At 46.2% G+C, this 20836-nt stretch overlaps 1 protein-coding gene across 2 annotated transcripts in view; it reads left to right on the forward strand.

Moving 5' to 3' along the window:
* The window catches only part of LOC137641573 (COMM domain-containing protein 6-like), a 93235-nt gene that overhangs the window by 7147 nt on the left and 65252 nt on the right, over positions 1-20836 (forward strand). Inside the window, exons 2-3 of one of the 2 annotated variants that reach the window (XM_068374269.1) lie at positions 4770-4874; positions 19006-19137. In XM_068374269.1, coding sequence (XP_068230370.1) covers positions 4770-4874; positions 19006-19137 — 237 coding nt within the window. The remainder of the gene's footprint in view (positions 1-4769; positions 4875-19005; positions 19138-20836) is intronic. The other variant, XM_068374270.1, reaches the window with a different exon arrangement.

Raw genomic sequence — 20836 nt, forward strand, 5'->3', positions numbered from 1 at the left:
GCCTAGCCGTTTATCTCATCGAGATCCTGGCTTTCAGCCAACCTAACGTTCCTTTGTGCGTCCTGTTGACGTTGGCGTAGCTAAGTCACGTCAGTCAGGTTGTTTAGAACCACACTCGATGCGGTCTCGTGTGGATTTTCAGCCACATTTGGACGATAGGCCACTTGCTGATGCTCCTGTTGACGTTCAGGACGTTCGCTAACAATCGGAGTTGACTTGTTTTGACGCTGTGCGTCAACCTCCGCATTCTAGAGTTGTTTTGACTGCTCAGTCTAGGCGGTCAAAGCAGTCTCGAGTGGACGCTGTGCGTCCTCACGCACCTGTTGTTGTTGACAGTTCACAGACTGTCAAGCAGTTACATGACGTTGCGTCCTGGTCTCTCGCACCTGTTGTTGTTGACAGTTCACAGACTGTCAAGCAGTTACATGACGTTGCGTCCTGGTCCGCTACTAATGCACCAGTGCGTGTGGACTCTGCTTGTAAAGCATTGCCACCACGGTAGGTCTCTCCCTTGCTTGAGACTCAGCTATTATCGGACAAGGTTCCTTTAGATGAGGAAGTTGCTGTTCCCCCTCCTACTGATATTCCCTTGAGGACTCTGTCAGACGGAGAGGAGCCTAAAGCTGCGTAGCCCTCTATGGACTTTAAATAAATCATGCTGATTTTTAAGGATCTTTGTCCGGATCTTTTTGTAACTGCTGCTCCTCGTTCGCCTAAACGTCAGAGCTTACACTAGCCCTAGCTACTTCGAAGCCGTTGTTTTATAAGCTAGTGCTCTCTCGCTCTCCTAGAGAGCTTTACGTTTGCTAGGCGACTGGTTTATCACCAGGAGGAGTTTGGGGGATACAGCCTTTGCTTTCCCTTCTTTTAAACTGGCTTATAGAGCGAGAGTCTGATATGACACGAGAGAAGTTCTCGGCTTGGGAGTTCCTGCCTCTGCCCAGATAGACTTCTCAAATCTCGTAGACTCTCCCTGGCGCCTGGCCAGGAGACGCTCCAAGATTTTACAGGTCAACTTCACAGCTGTTTTCGAGCCTTTGAAGTTTTGCTGTACAATTATGTCATGCATAAACAAGGCTTTCAGGGATGGCTCCAATGATCTGACAGCCATGTTCTCTGCAGGGACAAGTCCCTCAGGGATGGCTCCATGATTTGGCAGCCATGTTCACTGCAGGAGTACGTAAGAGGCAAGTGCGCTCAATGTGTTCATTGTCAAGATAAACTTCACGATGAAGTCTACCAGGCTGTCTTGACAGCATTTATGGAAGGCGACTGGATGGTCTCTCTCGACCTTCAGGAGGCATACTTCCACATTCCTATACACCCGGATTCCCAACCGTTTCTGAGGTTTGTTTACAGGAATGTGGGGTACCAGTTTCGAGCTATCGGAGATCAGAGCCTCCCTGTGACGACTGGCTTCTCAGAGCCTCTTCCAGTCATCGCTGTCTGAAGGATCTCAATTGGACTCTAGATCTGGCCAAGGAATTGGGACTCCTAGTCAATTTGGAAAAGTCACAGCTGGTCCCATCCCAAACTATTCTGTATTTAGGGATGGAGATTCACAGTCAAGTTTTTTGGGCTTTTCCGTCGGCCCCCAGAATAGATCAAGCCCTGCTCTCCATCCAGAAGATGCTGAAGAAAGAACGCTGCTCAGTCAGGCTGTGGATGAGTCTGGTAGGGACGCTGTCATCCCTGGAGCAATTTGTCTCGCTAGGAAGGCTACACCTCCGTCCTCTTATATTCCATCTGGCTTTTCACTGGATAAAGGACAAGACGCTAGAGGCGGTCTCGATCCCGATTTCCGAAAAGATAAAGTCTTGTCTGACTTGGTGGAAGGACAATATCAGCCTACGAGAGGGTCTTCCCCTGGCAGTTCAGATACCCAACCACGTTCTCTTCTCGGACGCATCGGACTTGGGCTGGGGCGCGACGCTGGACGGTCGGGAATGCTCAGGTCTGTGGAACTCGAGTCAGAGGAGCATGCATATCAACAGAAAGGAGCTTTTGGCTGTTCATCTGGCCTTGATAAGCTTCGAGAATCTCCTTCGAGGCAAGGTGGTGGAGGTAAACTCGGACAACACCACGGCCTTGGCGTACATTTCCAAACAGGGAGGTTCCCACTCACTGACTTTGTACGAGGTCGCAAGGGACCTGCTCATCTGGTCAAAAGATCGAGGCATCTCCCTAATAACGAGGTTCATCCAGGGCGACTTGAACGTCCTAGCAGATTGTCTCAGTCAGAAAGGTCAAGTAATTCCAATCGAATGGACCCTCCACAAGGATGTGTGCAAGAGACTTTGGGCGACTTTGGGTCAACCCACCATAGATCTCTTTGCAACCTCGCTGACCAAGAAGGCTTCCAATCTATTGCTCTCCAGTCCCGGACCCAGCAGCAATACATATAGATGCCTTCCTCCTAGATTGGTCACATCTAGATCTTTACGCATTCCCACCATTCAAGATTGTCAACAAGGTACTGCAAAAATTCGCCTCTCACGAAGGGACAAGGTTGACGTTAGTTGCTCCCCTCTGGCCCGCGAGAGAATGGTTCACCGAGGTACTTCGATGGCTAGTAGACGTTCCCAGAAGTCTTCCTCTAAGAGTAGACCTTCTACGTCAACCACACGTAAAGAAGGTACACCAAAGCCTCCACGCTCTTCGTCTGACTGCCTTCAGACTATCGAAAGACTCTCGAGAGCTAGAGGCTTTTCGAAGGAGGCAGCCAGTGCGATTGCTAGAGCAAGGAGAGCGTCTACCATTAGAGTCTACCAATCGAAGTGGGAAGTCTTCCGAGACTGGTGCAAGTCAGTTTCCGTATCCTCGACCAGTACCTCTGTAGCCCAAATAGCTGATTTTCTCTTATACCTGAGAAAAGTACGATCCCTTTCAGCTCCTACTATCAAGGGCTACAGAAGCATGTTGGCCTCGGTCTTCCGGCATAGACGCTTAGATCTTTCCAACAATAAAGATCTGCAAGACCTCCTTAAGTCTTTTGAGACCTCTAAGGAGCGTCGTTTGGCTACTCCTGGGTGGAATTTAGACGTGGTCCTAAGATTCCTCATGTCAGACAGGTTTGAGCCTTTACAGTCAGCCTCCCTGAAAGATCTCACTCTTAAGACTCTTTTCCTGGTATGCTTAGCCTCGGCTAAAAGAGTCAGTGAGCTTCATGCCTTCAGCAAGAACATCGGGTTTTCGTCAGAAAAAGCTACTTGTTCTCTGCAACTTGGTTTCCCAGCCAAATATGAGCTACCTTCTCGTCCTTGGCCTAAATCTTTCGATATTCCTAGATTATCGGAGATCGTAGGCAATGAACTAGAAAGAGTCTTATGCCCTGTTAGAGCTCTTAAGTTCTACTTAGCTCGTACTAAACCTTTACGAGGCCAATCTGAAGCGTTATGGTGTTCGGTTAAGAAACCATCCTTGCCTATGTCAAAGAATGCTTTGTCATGTTTTATCAGATTGTTGATACGAGAAGCTCATTCACACTTGAGTGAGGAAGACCGATCTTTGCTTAAGGTTAAGACGCACGAGGTTAGAGCTGTAGCAACTTCCGTGGCCTTTAAGCAAAATAGATCTCTGCAAAGTATCATGGACGCAACCTATTGGAGAAGCAAGTCAGTGTTCGCGTCATTTTACTTGAAAGATGTCCAGTCTCTTTACGAGAACTGCTACACACTGGGACCATTCGTAGCAGCGAGTGCAGTAGTGGGTGAGGGCTCAACCACTACAATTCCCTAATTCCATATCCTTTTAATCTGTCTCTTGAAATGTTGTTTTTTATGGGTTGTCCGGAAGGCTAAGAAGCCTTTCGCATCCTGGTTGATTTGGCGGGTGGTCAAAGTCATTTCTTGAGAGCGCCCAGATTAGGGGTTTGATGAGGTCCTGTTGTATGGGTTGCAGCCCTTGATACTTCAGCTCCTGGGGGTCTGTCAGCATCCTAAGAGGATCGCGAGGCTCCGTAAGGAAGACGTACTTACAAGGCAGAGTAATCGTCTAAGTCGACTTCCTTACCAGGTACCTATTTATTTTGGTTTTGTTATATTGATAACTGCCAAAATGAAATAAAAAACTCTTAGCTTATTCGATGTAAACATATTTAACTCTGGTCTCTACCCACCTCCTTGGGTGTGAATCAGCTATTATATATTCACCGGCTAAGTTAAATATTTAAAAATGATATTTTAATTATAAAATAAATTTTTGAATATACTTACCCGGTGAATATATAAATTAAACGACCCTCCCTTCCTCCCCAATAGAGACGCAGTGGGATGAGAAGAAATTGAGTCTTTGTTTACATCGAGAGTGGTATCTGGCCGACAGTTGGCGCTGGTGGGCACACCCGCAACCTGTATAGCGATCGCTGGCGAGTTTTTTACTGTATGTGTCTGTCGAGCAACAGAGTTGCAGCTATTATATATTCACCGGGTAATTATATTCAAAAATTTATTTTATAATTAAAATATCATATTACTTTTAAAGACATGTACTGTACAGTATTTTAAAGAACTCCGGTTTGTATAGTTAGGAAAAATAAAAACTACACTCAAAATTTGTTCTTTAGTTGTTCATCCATATTTTATATTGTTAAAACAAACTTTTTTTTAGAATCCTAAACGCAGTATAATACAGTACATTTTATGGTATTCATATATACTCTATAAAAAATAAAGAAATTAAATTTCTCTTTATATACTGTATTTCTTTTTGTATTCATTTAATTTCAGGTTTTATTTGGGTATCAATACTTATAACCATTTATTTTTCAGGGTTTTCTGGCAGCTTTTGATGTTAGCCTTAAACTGTTGGAAAAAAATATGAGAAGGAAAAAGGAATTATCTTACCAAAACCATGAGTCAAAGAAGGATGAAGCTGTAAGTACTATAATGTGTAAATATGGAGTTTTAGCAATACACAACCCTTTATCTTACTGAAGTATTATTTCTCACAGGGTAATCTGGTACTCGAATAACAGTTTTATTAATGAAAGAGGGACTTAATTTTTTCCCTTGAATTAATTTATGCCCACATGAATACAAACCACTGTCCTTTAATAGGCATACAACTACTGTACAGTGAAGCTGGAATGGCCATATAAACTGTTAACAAGGTATTTATAGATGCTAGCTGGTGGAGGGTAGGCCCCGCCCACTCGCCAGGTAGAGTAACCTTCCCTTCGACTTCAGCCGCAGTTCAGTACACACATGGCTGTGCTGCCTCTTGATCTGGCGGTTTTAGTCTGCTACTTTTTCTTTTAAATGAAATATGTTGGCAGATCATTGTGTTCAAGGGATGTTAATGGAAGAAGCCAAGGATATGGAGTGTTTCCTGATTACTTTAAATGTAAGCCCTTGGAGGTCTATCCAAAGTGTCTCTAAATGTGGGATTGGCACGCCTGATGGTCTCATTGATTTACCGTATTGGTGCTAAGGAAGAATCTCCTCCGGTCTAAAGTGTCAAGTTTCCTTCAAGTAGTGTTGTAGCACCCTCACAGCTCAGAGAAGCAAGCCATCCCAATTGCTAGTCATGTCCTGAAGAGAAGGACTCTAACCTTGGAGTTGTGGGAGTCTGCCACTATCAAACATACTTTTTCCTGTTTGGCGGCTTGTTTGCTTCCGTTATATCCCTTGCTAGCATCCTGCTTTTCCAACTAAGGTTGTAGCTTAGCAATTAATCATAATAATAATGATAAAAGTATGACCTTGAAGTGACAGTGACAACGTCAATCAAAGAAAGTTAGTTTGTTCCATAACCGAAATACAAACCACGCTATTTACATGAGGTATTACTTTCGGCGTAGCTGAATGACGAGCCATTAGATTTTTAATGAGGGTTAACTACCCCCTCGCTAGTTAGCGAAGGGATAGGGGAAGGGTAGCTAGCTACCCCTCCCCCCTGACACACCGGTGAACTGATTCACTTCGCTTTTGGCTCAGGTGATGGTCAGACGTGTCTACCTCACCCTCGCATGTTGACAGCCTTAATCTTTTTTGCTTTTTCTTACAGTTGTATGTTCGGAAGTTGGCCTCTACCTCTATCATGTGGAAGTGCCCTGGCTTACCCGACCGCCCTTGTAGGAGTTTTATGTCGGCGGTCGAGACGGACCCTCACACCTTGTGTCCGTACTGCAGAGGTCAACGGTGTGATAGAGACAAAGTTTGCAGTGAGTGCAGGGAGTGGTCTACCTCCTCCGAAGCTCCCACTCGAACGGTCTCTCGTGAGAGGCCGGCGAGTGGTAGCGTAGGCCATTCTTTTGTTGACTGACCTCGGGGTTCGGGAGAGGGAGTTGCCTCCCATAGCGAGGCAGCTCCTCCTCCTCCTCCGGGGGAGGATTTTAATAACACTGTGTATAATGATGATTTATTACAGCTTTGGGCTTCCTTGGGGCTTAAGGGTTCGCCCTCTAGGGAACCCCTGTTTGACTTGATCCAGTTGGGCACAGCTGTCAAGCAGTCGCCGGTGATAGCGGAGGTAGATCCTCTGTCTATCGTCGACGTTGTTGTGGCAGAGGCTTCCGACGGGTCGGGTCAAACCCCTGCCTTGGTTGCTGATGTTGCTGAAGGGTCAGTTCCTCCCTCCGAACATCCTTCGAGGGAGGAGCTGAGTCCAACGGTCTCTCCTGCGGGTGATTCTCCCCCTCGGGGGAGTTCACTGACAGAGACTCCTCTTCGGAGGACCGACGATGGTGTTCCTGCTCCTAGAGGTCGTCTTCGCCGCAAGGCTCGCCCTCCTCTTCGCCGTAGAGGGCTTGCTTCTCCCTACAAGGGAGTTAGGGGGCGCCTCTTCGGTTCTTCGCCCTCGACGTCCCCCGCAGAGGTTCCTCCTCGATGTGAGTCGACCGTTGCAGCTGCATCACTGGACTTCTGCAGATCGTTCGCGATATCCAACGCCTGCCAGACCTGTGGATCTTCCTTCACTGTTCCTGGAAGCTGACGCGCTGTGGGCACCCATGCACCCCGTTTTCCAACGAGCACCGGTCCCTTGGGGGTAAAGGGCTTGTCTCACAATGTGAGCAAGTCCCTTAAGTGCCAGGTTTCACCTGCACGCCCACGTTCTCCGCGAGCGCGCAGTAGCACGCAAGCGCTCTCCTGCTGTTGCTGAGGACCTTCCTACGCACCAGCGATCTCCTGCAGCAGAAGCAGAGTCAACTCGTCAGCGCTCTCCTGCTCGTCACCGTTCTCCTGTTCGCCAGAGCTCACCTGCTCGCAAGCGCTCGCCGACGCGCCAGCGATCTCCTGTGCACCAGCGATCTCCTACTCGTCAGCGCACATCTGCGCGCCCTGTTCCTGACACGTGCCATGTGCGCCCACGATCTCCATCTCGCTAGCGATCTTCTCCTGCGCGCCATCGTTTGTTGCGCGCCCTCGATCCCCTGATCTGGGCGCAGGCAAGAAGACTATTCCTTCTCCTTCTCGCCCTCGGAACTCGCCCACGCGTCAGCCCTCGCCTGCGCGCCATCGTGCGCACTCACCTTTGCGCACTTCCAGAGTTGGACGAGACACGACGCGCCCACGCGCTCATGAGAAGTCTCCTGCACGCGCCCACGAGCAGCGTCCGGTACGCGCTTCTACACCTGCTGGCCCTGCACCCCAGCCACCTGCTCTAGACCGCGCACCTGCGCGCCAGCGATCTCCTGCCCGCCCGCGCGATCCATCGCCTGCGCGCAAGCACACTCTTCAGCGCGCCCGCGCGCCCACGATCCTGCTCGCCGAAGGTCACCTACGCGCCCTCGCGCTATCTCATCTGTGCGCGATCGCTCACCTTCTCGCCCTACGCGCCATTGCTCGCCTGTGCGCCATCGCTCGCCAACGCGCCGTCGCTCGCCTGCGCGCCGTCATTTTCCCGGCCGCCAACGCTCGCCCTTACGCACCCTTGCCCGCACGCCCACGCGCGCACCCTTGCCCGCACGCCCACGCGCGCACCCTTGCCCGCACGCCCACGCGCCCCCTCGCCCGTGCTTTCATCTCCGCACGCCCACGCGCGCGAACCTGCGATTTGTACATCGCGCGAGCACCAGTGCGACCCCAAGCGCGATTCCCGCCGGGTTTCGCAACACGAGCAGCCTAGCGAGTCTTCAGGAGTGTGTACAACCAGGTCATCATCTTCACGATCGCCCCCCCTCCCGCAAGCACAGAACAGTGCGCTCGCAGGAGGGTAATTCTTCAGAGAGGTCTAGGCACCAATCTTCTTCTTCTTCCTTTCAGGCAGGCCCTATGGTGTCTACTCCAAAGGATTGCCCGGTCCCCTTCCCTCCAGTGGGAGTCTCTGACACTGCGTCTGTCAGTCGACAGCCTTGGTTTGGGTCTCTTATCGGAGCTGTCGTCCAGGCTGTTAAGCCCGCCTTCGCTGATTTGGGTCTCAAACCAACGACAGCTCGACCCCACTGAAGAGGAAGAGAGGAGTAGAGTTCGTGGTGACTTCTCCTAGGGTCAAACTGGCTCCTAAGAAGTCCGTAAGGAAGGCTCCTTCCCCCCCTCAGATGTTCTCTCCTTCTCCTGTGGACGAAGCTTTTCCGTCCTCAGGAGAATCTATCGAGGTGAGACCTTCTCCCACCGCACCAATGGGAGAGACCCCACCACGAGTAGGAGAATCGTCGCGTGTTGGGGCGGAGAAGAGCCCTTAGACTAATTTACTAGAGTCCTGCATCCCTCCTAGAAGGGAACCTAAGGACTCGAAGACCGTCCCGAAGTCTTCTTCAAGGATTCGACCAGAGCCAGCGAGACCCCAAGAGAACGTCCACGTGTCCCCCCAAGTAGAGCAGTTGGGGACAGGAGACTTTGCTGCCAATTCACCAGGAGGAGAGCAGCATGATTCAGAGCATGCCTTCTGGCAAGTCCTGACTTTGATGAGGCATCTCAACAAGTTCAAGGACCCCGAGACGGCCCCTCGTGAAGGCAAGGATACGGTCGTGGACTAAGTCTATGGCACTCAAAAACCCTCTAAGGCCAGTGCGGCTCTGCCTTGGTCCCAAGGGGTGAAGAGTGCCAGAGATAAGGTTGAGGGCCAGCTTTCGGAGCTCGCCTCCTCCAGCCGTTTCTCTGCTGGTAACAAGCTCCTCCCACCTCCTCGTGTCCAACAGAGGAGGTACTTTGAGATAATGGAGGAGCCTTGTTTAGCTCTCCCGCTCCACCACTCCGTGGAAGAGCTTACCAGGGGAGTCTCTCTTGAGAGACTCTCCAACCGACAGGTGACATTCTCGGGAACAGAGATCCTGAGTCAGGAGAAGGTCGCAAAGTGTGCCATGCAGGCCACTTTTGGCTGGATGTCTGGCTAGGGTCTCTGGGCATCCTGCTGCGATCCGAGGATCTGTCCAAGGAAAGCACCAGGAAGGCCCTGGAGACCTTCCTCCTCTCGGGCACACGTACCATCGAGTTTCTGGCCTACAAGTTTCGAACTTGTGGGCAAACTCGATCTTGAAACGACGTGATGGGGTGACCGAGAGGTTCCACTCGAAGGTCCCAGCTGTGGATGTCTGTAAGCTCAGACACACTTCCATCCTAGGAAAGAGCCTGTTTGAGCCCAAGGATGTGGAACAGGCAGCTGAGAGGTGGAGGGAATCGAACCACGATTCTCTCCTCCAAAGGGCTCTTACATCTAAGCCCTACAAACCTCCAGCACCTCAACAACCTCGCGAGTCCAAGTCGACGAAACCGGCAGCGGCAGCAAAGACGAAGGTGTCCAAACAGCAGCCCTTTCCTGTCAAAGAAAAGAAGGGCGGAAAGTCCTCCAGGGGGGGCAAGAATCCTAGAGGGAGCGGCCGAGGCCGCAAACGTTAGGATTGGCAATCCTCCTGCTTGTCCACCAGTGGGGGGATGCCTGCAAAGTTGCACATTCAGGTGGCAGCAACTCGGGGCCGATTCCTGGACGATCTCCGTGATCAGTCAGGGATATCGCGTCCCGTTCATAACATTTCTTCCTCCCCTGACAGCGAATCCAGTGTCGTTGAGCTCCTATGCCATGGGATCGGTAAAGGGGCTAGCCCTTCGGGCAGAAGTCGAGACCATGCTCAAGAAGGATGCTCTTCAGGAGGTCGTCGATGGCTCCCCAGGCTTCTTCAGTCGACTCTTTCTTGTAAAGAAGGCGTCTTGAGGCTGGAGACCCGTCATCAACCTCTCAGCCCTGAACAAGTTTGTCAAACAAACTCCGTTCAGCATTGAAACAGCAGACACGGTCAGACTTGCAGTGTGACAGCAAGACTACATGTGTACACTGAATCTAAAGGACGTGTACTTCCAGATTCCAATCCATCCGTCTTCCAGGAAGTACTTGAGATTCAGCCTAGACAACAAGATCTACCAGTTCAAGGTGCTGTGTTTCGGTCTCTCCACAGCACCCCAGGTATTCACCAGAGTGTTCACCCTGATATCGTCGTGGGCACACAGGATCGGCATCTGTCTTCTCCGCTATCTGGACGACTGGCTGATCCTGGCAGACTCGGAGTCGACCCTTCTTCGACACCGAGACAAGCTTCTGGGACTTTGCCAAGATCTGGGGATCATGGTAAATCTCGAGAAGTCTTCTCTGCTTCCATCTTAACGACTGGTATATCTAGGCATGATATTGGACACCAATCTCCACAAAGCCTTTCCATCAGACGACAGGATAGCAAGGCTGAGGAGGGTCGCAGATCCTTTCCTCAGATGAGAAGAGCTGCCAGCCCAATCGTGGTTACGTCTCCTAGGTCACCTTTCCTCCTTGGCCCGTCTGGTTCCAAACGGCCGCCTCAGGATGAGATCCCTGCTCAAGTCCCGGTGGAATCAAGGCCACGATTCCCCGGACATTCTGGTCCCTATGGGTACTGCGGAACGGACGGACCTTCAGTGGTGGGTGACGGACGGAAACCTTCGAAAGGGAGTGGATCTTCTCGTCCTCCCCCCGGATTTGATGCTGTTCTCGGACACTTCAAAAGAAGGGTGGGGGGCCCACATTCTGAACCACAGGATCTCAGGCCTATGGTCAGAATCAGAGAAGTGCCTCCACATAAATCTGCTAGAAAGGAAGGCCGTATATCTGGCACTCAACAGTTCCAACGGATCCTGGCGGGTCACTCCGTGGTGGTCATGAGCGACAACACCACGGTAGGGAGGTACCGTTTCACAACAGCTATCCCATCTTGCAGTAGAGATACTGAGATGGACCAAAGTCCACTTGATTCCACTATCGGCTCGCTTCATTCCGGGCAAGAGGAATGTGCTCGCCGACAGTCTGAGCAGAGCATCGCAGGTAGTGAGTACCGAGTGGTCTTTGGATCCTCTAGTAGCCAGCAAAGTCCTAACTTTGTGGGGTTCCCCGACGGTGGACCTGTTCGCGACAGCCTTGAACTTCAACCTTCCGCTGTACTGTTCCCCAGTCCTGGACCCCAAGGCACTCTGGCAAGATGCCTTTCAACAACGGTGGGACAACATCGACATTTACGCCTTCCCACCGTTCTGTCTGATGAGCTGGGTGCTCAACAAGACCAGACTATCGGTCAACCTGTCAATGACCTTAATAGCTCCGCTATGGCATCATGCAGAGTGGGACCCGGACCTTCTGCAGTTCCTGACGGAACTCCTGAGAGAGCTTCCTCCACGACACGAGCTACTCAAGCAACCACACTGCAACATCTTCCACAAAGCCATAGCATCCCTTCGGCTTCACGCCTGGAGACTATCCAGCATCTCCTCACAGAGAGAGGCCTTTCGCAACAAGTTGTGGAGAGGATGTCTCGACACCTGTGAAAGTCATCTGCAGGGGTCTACCAGGTGAAGTGGAGAGTCTTCTGAGGTTATGTGTCGTGGAAGGGGTATCTCTCCCCTCGATGCCACTATTCCAGCAATAGCGGAGTTTCTTGTGTATTTGCGGGAATAAATGCACCTTTCGGTCTCGGCAGTGAAAAGCTATCGCTCAGCCTTAAGCCTGGCCTTCAGGCTGAAAGGAATGGACATTTCCTCCTCGCTGGAACTTTCTCTACTCATACGAAGCTACGAGCTTACTTGCCCTCAGTTGGAAGTGAGACCTCCTCCATGGAACATGGTTCGTGTCCTCAGGTCTCTTAAGAGACCTCCGTTTGAACCATTACGCCAGGCTTCTGATCGTCACCTGACTTGGAAGACTGTGTTCCTGCTTACTCTGGCCTCAGCCAAGCGAGTCAGTGAACTCCATGGTCTCTCGTACGATGGGGGGAGGTAACGTTCGGGTTCGTCCCTGAGTTTGTTGCTAAGACTCAAAATCCTGGAGTTCCGAACCCACGGTTCGACTCCTTCAGGATTTTGAGTCTCCGTTCTGTATCAGATGACCCAGACCATCTCCTACTGTGCCCAGTAAGGAGTCTGAGGCTCTATCTTAAGAGAACAGCTGCAGTTCGTCCTCGAGTGCAAGCCCTGTTTGTGAGCACAGGAAGGACGAAGAGGAGGGTCACTAAGGACACCATCTTAGCTTGGATTTGCAGGGTCACCCACCATTCCCTGAATCCGGACCCTCTTCCGTCACGTCGCCCTAGAGCACACGATGTCAGAGGCATCGCTACGTCCCTGGCATTCAAGAGAAACTTCTCAGTGACGCAGGTTCTACGAGCTGGGGTCTGAAAGCGTCGAACAACCTTCACAGCCCGCTACCTGCAGGACGTGACCCACAGGAGGCTCGATACGTTCTCTATCGGCCCTGTGGTGGCTGCACAACAGCTGGTCTAACCTCAGGCTCCTTAATGGACAAGTAGCTGAAGGTTGAGGGCATTGTTACCCGGTCTTATTCTGCATGAATGAAAAGGTATGTCTGGCCCTTATTCTTTTCTTCATCCTCCCCTCTCTTGGGGAAAGCAGCATCCTGGGTTCTCTGCACAGTTGACCTCAAACCACTGCAGGTAAACCATGCTTCCTTTTGTTCCTAGTATTAAATAATACTGTCACGTCCCCATACCCTGACGAGGTGGTACAGTGAGCCCTCGTTTATCGCGGTAGATAGGTTCCAGACCCGACCGTGATAGGTGAAAATCCGCGAAGTAGTGACACCATATTTACGTATTTATTTAACATGTATACAGTATTCAGACTTTTAAAACCTTCACTTGTACGTAGTACTGTTAACAAACTATCCTTTACTGTACAGAACACTTAATGCATGTACTACAGTACCCTAAACTAAAAACAGACACAAATATTAAAGGCGATTTTATATCATGCGTTTCCTAAACACTCCAAAAAGCACGATAAAAAATGGCAACCAATGTTTTGTTTACGTTTATCTCTGATCATAATGAAGAAACAAACGCATTTACACATCTGTGTATAGGTTAGTTTCACAACAGCTATCCCATCTTGCAGTAGAGATACTGAGATGGACCTAAGTCCACTCGATTCCACTATCGGCTCGCTTCATTCCGGGCAAGAGGAATGTGCTCGCCGACAGTCTGAGCAGAGCATTATATTGATTATTCAGTACAGTATGTTGATTTTGTTATTTACTAATGTTTTACTTAATTTTTCTTAGGACTTTCAAATGAAATGTTTTTCTTTATGACGCCACCTGAAACGACGGCGTCATAAAGTACGCTCAGTAAACAACCACGCTCTGTAAACAAACGAAGGCATTTAACGTGCATGATGAAAGTGATGAATAATGATATTACAGTAAAAGCTTTTAGAAAATGTGTTACAGTATTACAAATATTATTTACCGTATCTATATAAAATCATACAGTACATACGTAGCAAAGCAGGAAAACAATTTACGAGAGAGAGAGAGAGAGAGAGAGAAAGAGAGTTGTTTTACATACGTACAGTAAATGTAAATTTTAAACAAAAAAATATGATAGGTTATAACATGTATATTCAGACTATTAAAACCTTCCCTTTAACTTAATGCATACTAAACTAAAACAGGCACAAATATTAAAATGTTAGAATATTAAAGTAAAAAATAAAGATTGTTACTGTACTCACCACGAAAGAAGTTGAAGAAAAATTTGAATGATGATGGCGATGAATTTGCTGCACAGTAGAAATGATGATGATGAAGCTGATGATGTCTTCTACTGTGCAGCCAATGGTAATATTTTACGTCTCTTCAGACGGAGGTGTCTTTTCCTGGGACACCTCTTCAACTTCTTCCTGGGAAACTTCTTCAATTTCTTCCAAAGGCGTACTAGCAGGAGGAACTGGCTCTTTTTTGCGAGGCTGGAAGAACATTGTGATCAGAAGTTGCTGCCGCTGCTTCTTTTTTCGCTCGAAGAGCATCCTGTAGGGAGTCATGTCTTCATTGATTTTGTTGCAGAATTGCATGGAACGAACCATATCCTCGTCCCACTCTTGCGACAATTCTTTCAACTCCTTCGCAAGGTTGCAGAGCTTGGCAAGCCGTTCTAATGTTAAGCCCGTTTCTTCGACATTTTCTTGGGTCTCTTCCTGCGTTTCACTGTCTTCTTCACTGGCCGATTTCGTCAGGTCTTCTAGGTCTGCGTCAGTTAGCGGCTGGGAATGGCAGTCCAACAACTCGTCGACGTCTTCAGTCATCATGTCGCCAAACCCGTCACCTCCAATTATCGCAGCCAACTGCACAGATTTGCGTATTGCAGAGTGTTGAATTTCAGACGGAGTAAATCCCTCGTCGTCGTAAACAATCTCGGGCCACAACTTCTTCCAGCTCGCATTAACGGTTGCAGGTTTCATCTCTTGCAGTGCCTTCTGAATGTTCTGCAGGCACGTGGCTATGGTGTACTTCCGCCAGTACGCCTTCAAATTGAAATTTTCCTCTTCATCTTCTTGGGCAGCATCCACACGCAACGAGGTCCGGCAAGGTATTCTTCGTGTAGAGGGCCTTGAACGCCCTGATAACCCCCTGGTCCATCGGTTGAATTAATGACGTGGTGTTGGGTGGCAGGAACTCAACCTGAATGCCCTCATGCGACAGGTCAGTTGCGTGTCCACCAGCGTTATCCATAAGGAGAAGGATCTTGAATGGCAAGCCCTTCTCTACGAGATATTTGCTGACTTGCGGGATAAAACACTGGTGGAACCAGTTGGAGGTCAGCATCTTCGTAATCCATGCTTTTTGATTATGCATCCAGTACACGGGAAAGAGATTCTTATTTTTATTTTTCAAAGCGCGAGGATTTTTCGACTTGTAAATAAGCCCCGGCTTTAGCAAAAATCCAGCAGCATTGCCACACATCACGAAGGTAACGCGATCCTTGAATGCTTTAAAGCCAGAGGCTTTGGCTTCTTCTTTGAACAGGAAAGTTCGCGACGGCATTCTCTTCCAAAACAAGCCGGTCTCATCCATATTAAAGACTTGTTCCGGCTTGTATCCACCTTCAGCGATAATATTCTTGAACGTCTCGTTCGCGTAAGTTTCAGCAGCGGCAGTGTCAGCGGAAGCAGCCTCGCCATGCAGGGAAACGCTTTTCAGGCCGAAGCGTTTCTGAAACTTCGCGAACAATCCTTTGCTGGCGGAAAAACGTTGTTTCTGAGGCTGGGAATCAGTGGATGTCCCTGGTTGAGGTTCATCTACATCATCATCTTCTTCAGCATGGTCGCCATCGTCGTCTTGAGGTTCCTTTGCCGCAAAATTCTCATACAAGCTCAAAGCCTTGGTTCGGATGGTGTTCGTATCCAAGGTTATGTTCTTCTTCCGGCAGTCGGCTAAAGCACCTTCCATGCGTACGATCGTTTTATTACGCTTGGTAACGACTCGCTTCGCTGATCTGCTAAAGGTGATTGCAGCCGTCTTTCTAATGTTTGCCTCGTCCTTCTTGATATAGCGAACGGTGGATTCGTTCACTCCCAAATGGCGGGCTGCGGCCGCGTAACTTCTTCCTTCTTTTAACATATCGAGAAGCGTCACCTTCTCAGCAATCGTCATCATCTTTCGGTGGCGTTTAGGCTCACTACCAGCCTTAGTAGGAGCAGAACGCTTGGGAGCCATTGTACAGTAGGGTTTAACAAAAAGTTCAACAAAAAGTTCAACTTAAAACAGTCACGCACAGCACAGATTAAAGTTCACAATAACGTAGCAACATCTACACAGCGATACAGCGGGAGACAAAGTGGCCGCAAAAAGATGCTGGAGGTTGGAGAAGTGGTCAAAACACCAATCACAGGCTAGATTACAAAACTTGGGTTCTGATTCGTCATCTATCAGCGCTTGAACCAATCACAATCCGTCTTATATGCTACGTAGTAGTTACCAATTTAAAGTACAAGGTACCCTACGTACAGTATACAGTACAGCTTTACGTACGCTATTTTACGCTTGTTTTGTTGTAGGATATGTCTCTCTCTCATCACTGTTTTTGTTTCTTGTCCTATTGTGTGTTTTATTGGATATCTCTCTCTCTATCTCTCTCTCTCTCTCTCTCTCTCTCTCTCTCTCTCTCTCTCTCTCTCTCTCTCTCTCTCTCTCTCTCTCGTACGCTTATTCGAGATGTGATTTTTGCAACAAAGAATATTATTGGATGCAGTACTACGTACGTATACATACCAAAGATTCATGGAAAAGATGCACATCCATTACATTTGTAGTACAGTAGTAGCCATCAGCAGCCTTACACCATTCTAATACGGTATGACTGCATCTGATTTGCGTTTCATGTTCGATTTAATTTTACTACGTACTGTATACGGAATTATCGTATGATCACATTCTCTTTTCGCATTTTATTTCTTTCTGTACTGAATTATATGTCATATGTAATGCAATGAACTATCAGTAAGAGCAGATATTACTAATTACAGTATTAATGGAATTACAGGTAACAAAATATCGTATTTGGGGTCTTCATATACAGTGAACCCTCGTTTATCGCGGTAGATAGGTTCCAGTCGCGGCCGCGATAGGTGAAAATCCGCGAAGTAGTGACACCATATTTACCTATTTATTCAACATGTATATTCAGACTTTTAAAACCTTCCCTTGTACGTAGTACTGTTAACAAACTACCCTTTAATGTACAGAACACTTAATGCATGTACTACAGTACCCTAAACTAAAACAGGCACAAATATTAAAGGTGATTTTATATCATGCATTTCCTAAACACGCTAAAAAGCACGATAAAAAATGGCAACCAATGTTTTGTTTACATTTATCTCTGATCATAATGAAGAAACAAACTGGAGGTAGAGCTTTGCTTATTACCCAGACATATTTCCTATACTTTTCCCTTAGAACTACATCACATCTTCCTAATTTAGATATATATATATATATATATATATATATATATATATATATATATATATATATATATATATATATACATATATATGTGTGTGTGTGTGTGTGTGTATATATATATATATATATATATATATATATATTTATATGTATACACATATACATACCTACATATATACATAAATACATGCATACATATATATATATATATATATATATATATATATATATATATATATATATATATATATATATATATATTACTGTATATATATATGGGTTATGGAAAAAATCCGCGAAGTGGTGAATCCGCGATGGTCGAACCGCGAAGTAGCGAGGGTTCACTGTATCGCGGTATTTTCGAAATTTCCGGAAAATCTTCGATATTTTTATATATATGGGTTATGAAAAAAATCTGTGAAGTAGTGAATCCGCGATGGTCGAACCGCGAAGTAGCGAGGGCTCACTGTATTGGGAATGTCCTAGCCTAGAATTCCATCTAAAGGACTTCAGGTCAACTTCCTAGGACGAGTCACACTTCTTTCCTTCACACACAAGCTTATGTAGGCCGCACGTTCCTTGCGGAACAAGGAACTTGCGAGGTACAGGGACTCCTTATTTCGAGTGCTACACACTTGGATCCTGAGTCCCTGGGCAAAGCCAAAGCCAGTAAGGCTGGGACTTACCACCCTACCTAAGGGTTAAGTCACCCCATGTAAATAGCGTGGGTTGTATTTCGGTTACGGAACAAATGATAAGGCATTTCTTCTTCACTATAGTAAGCATCTTCCTCCAATGCTTGCAAAAAATACCACAATACCGGTAAAGATGCAGAGTAATGTCACAGATGTATACATAGAAGTAAACTTGACAGCTTGGGATACTATACTTGAGTGAGATCCTGTGGTCCAACAGCCAATCAGCAGCCAGGATACTGATCAGAGTGCTCTGATTGGTTATATATCGACTACTAGCCAGTAGTGTGCCTTGTACAGAATCATCTCGGCAAGTTAGGCTCTTCTTTCCTTCACCTGTGGCACACGGAGCATTTTCTTCTTCCTGACAAACTATACAATATGTTCCTGCTACAAAACAGAGTTTATATAGTCTTATTTATTATTGTAATTTACTGTACTTTATTATTTTTTTAGCCCAAAAATTATTATTTTTAACAAAAGATAATTAATTAAAATCTGAAAAAGGGAAACTTATCTGCCCTGAGAAACCTGCTATATGAAGAGGAGTCACGATACAGTATAGATTTACTTATTATGTACAGCATTTATGAATCTGCAATATACTAAGGGAGTGATAAGTGAACCATGATATGGCCGGGATTACATTACTGTACAGTATTTACAATATACCTGTATGAGATGGTAAACTAATGGTGCTCTCCTGCTTAAGTCAGTTGTATCCTTTGCTTAAGTTACCACATGAGTTATTGTTTACAATGTAGATGGGTATATTGTATTACTTGAGTTTTTGATAATACAGTATGCAATATGTGCAAAGACAGCAGATTATTTGTATTTCTTTTAGTACCACAGATTTAGACATGCTTGTAGAAGAACTAGTTTTTTGTTTATGTATAAGTCTCTCTAAACTATTCATTATTGCAACTGTTACAAATTTTTTAAAGATGCAGTCATGCTTAACATTAAAGATTAGCCTCTCAGGTTAAGTTCTGATTTTTTATAATACAGTTTAGTAGGCAGCTCTACTATAAGCTTCATGTACTTTTTTAAAGTTATGGAGCACTAATAAGGATTTCAAAATCTTTGTGGTTTAACTGGATATTTCTATTCTTCAGGGTTACCACTAGTATAGTATACCATCTTTGTATTTTATTAGATAACAGGGGCCGAAGCTTTATGCAGTATTTTTGAATCCACAATCCAAGAAGGCACCACTCAGGAAGAATTAGAAAAAGAACTGCTAACATGTGGACTTCAAATTCATAAGGTTAACCTCCTTACATCCCAGGTAAGGCTTAGAAATAATTTTCCGTTGAATGAAATACCTACTTTTCCTACATGAATACAAACCATTATCCTTTAAATAGGAGTGACTTTTCAGCAAGCTAGACCCTCTTAATGAGAGAACGCCTTAAAGAAGTCATCATGCTTCAATAAGACATATCGTTTCCATGTTGAAGCATTGTGACAGGCAAGAGGGCTTTCGAAATAGAGAAACTGCACCCCCAGTTCAAACCTAAATTTCTCTCTTTATTCTATTTCTACTCAACATTACTCTGACCTCCTAATTTATTTATATATTTTGTTTCTTAAATGACATACATATTTCCACATTCATTATTATTGTACTGTCGGCACAGATGAATTGAAAAATGGATCACGGTATTTGCATTCCAAGATATATGTGAGAGTATTGGATACTCTCAGCCATCCCAAATATGGTCTAGACCTTTTGTGGCAAAACTATTCTCAAGGGTTGGGTCATCGGAATCCGTGGTGATCCAATAATTGAGTTAGGACTTTAGACTTCTGGCCAGAACCCCATCACCACAGATACAGGGAGAATGATTCAATGTTTTTTTTGGTCTCAGTTCTAGCAGGTGGGTTTAGCTTGCACCTGTGCCCCTATATCTGTTTTGGTGTTATCCAACAGGTAGAGTATGGAGTGGACTATCTTGGAAGTATAATGTCACTGTGCTTATAGTGGAGGTTGCAAATTTCTTTTCCAACGTATGATACTTTCTAAATATTCTCAAGCAGGTAAACGAATCAACCAAACAAACAGAACAAAACACATCCCTTGCATATGGATTCTTCTAATAACAACCCTTATCCCCTGGATATGGTAACTCCCCCTCCCTTGGCACTGTTGACGACCTCTGACAATTCATTCAAAGAAAATTCCACTGATGACATAGGAACTACAAAGGACCATTCTTCCAATATTCATAAATCATGTAATTTGGGCAACAAAAGGAAACAATCCTGGATGTTACCTAAATGCCATTAGAGGCAGATTATGGTGGGCTATATTATTATTATTATTATTATTATTATTATTATTATTATTATTATTATTATTATTATTATTATTATTATTATTATTATTAGCTAAGTTACAGCCCTAGTTGGAAAAGCAGGATGCTATAAGCTCAAGAGCTCCAACAGGAAAAATATAGCCCAGAGAGGAAAGGGAATAAGTAAACTACAAAAGAAGTAATGAACAAAATATAAGAATAGTAACAACATTAAAACATCTTTCATATACAGTATAAACTATTAAAAGAGACTTATGTTAGCCTGTTCAACATAAAAACATTTGGTACAAATTTGAACAAGTTCCACCGATTCAACTACCTAATTAGGAAGATCATTCCACAACTTTGTCACAGCTGAAATAAAACTTCTAGAAGTACTGTACATTATTGAGCGTCATGATGGAGAAGTCATGACTATTAGAATTAACTGTATACTTAGTATTACGAACATGATAGTATTGTCCGGGAAGATGTGCATATCAAGGGATGGTCAGAATTATGAAAAATCATGTGCAACATGTATAACGAGCTAATTGAACGACAATCTATTCTATTTACCAAGGCACTACTTCCTCTCTCCTCTTCTCCCAGCCTGACGAGGGATTCAGCCCAGTTTGGCTGTTACTGCTAGGGTGCCATAGCCCACCCCCGTTATCCACCTCAGATGAA

Source organism: Palaemon carinicauda, chromosome 5, assembly GCF_036898095.1.
Source record: "Palaemon carinicauda isolate YSFRI2023 chromosome 5, ASM3689809v2, whole genome shotgun sequence".
Lineage (NCBI taxonomy): Eukaryota > Metazoa > Arthropoda > Malacostraca > Decapoda > Palaemonidae > Palaemon > Palaemon carinicauda.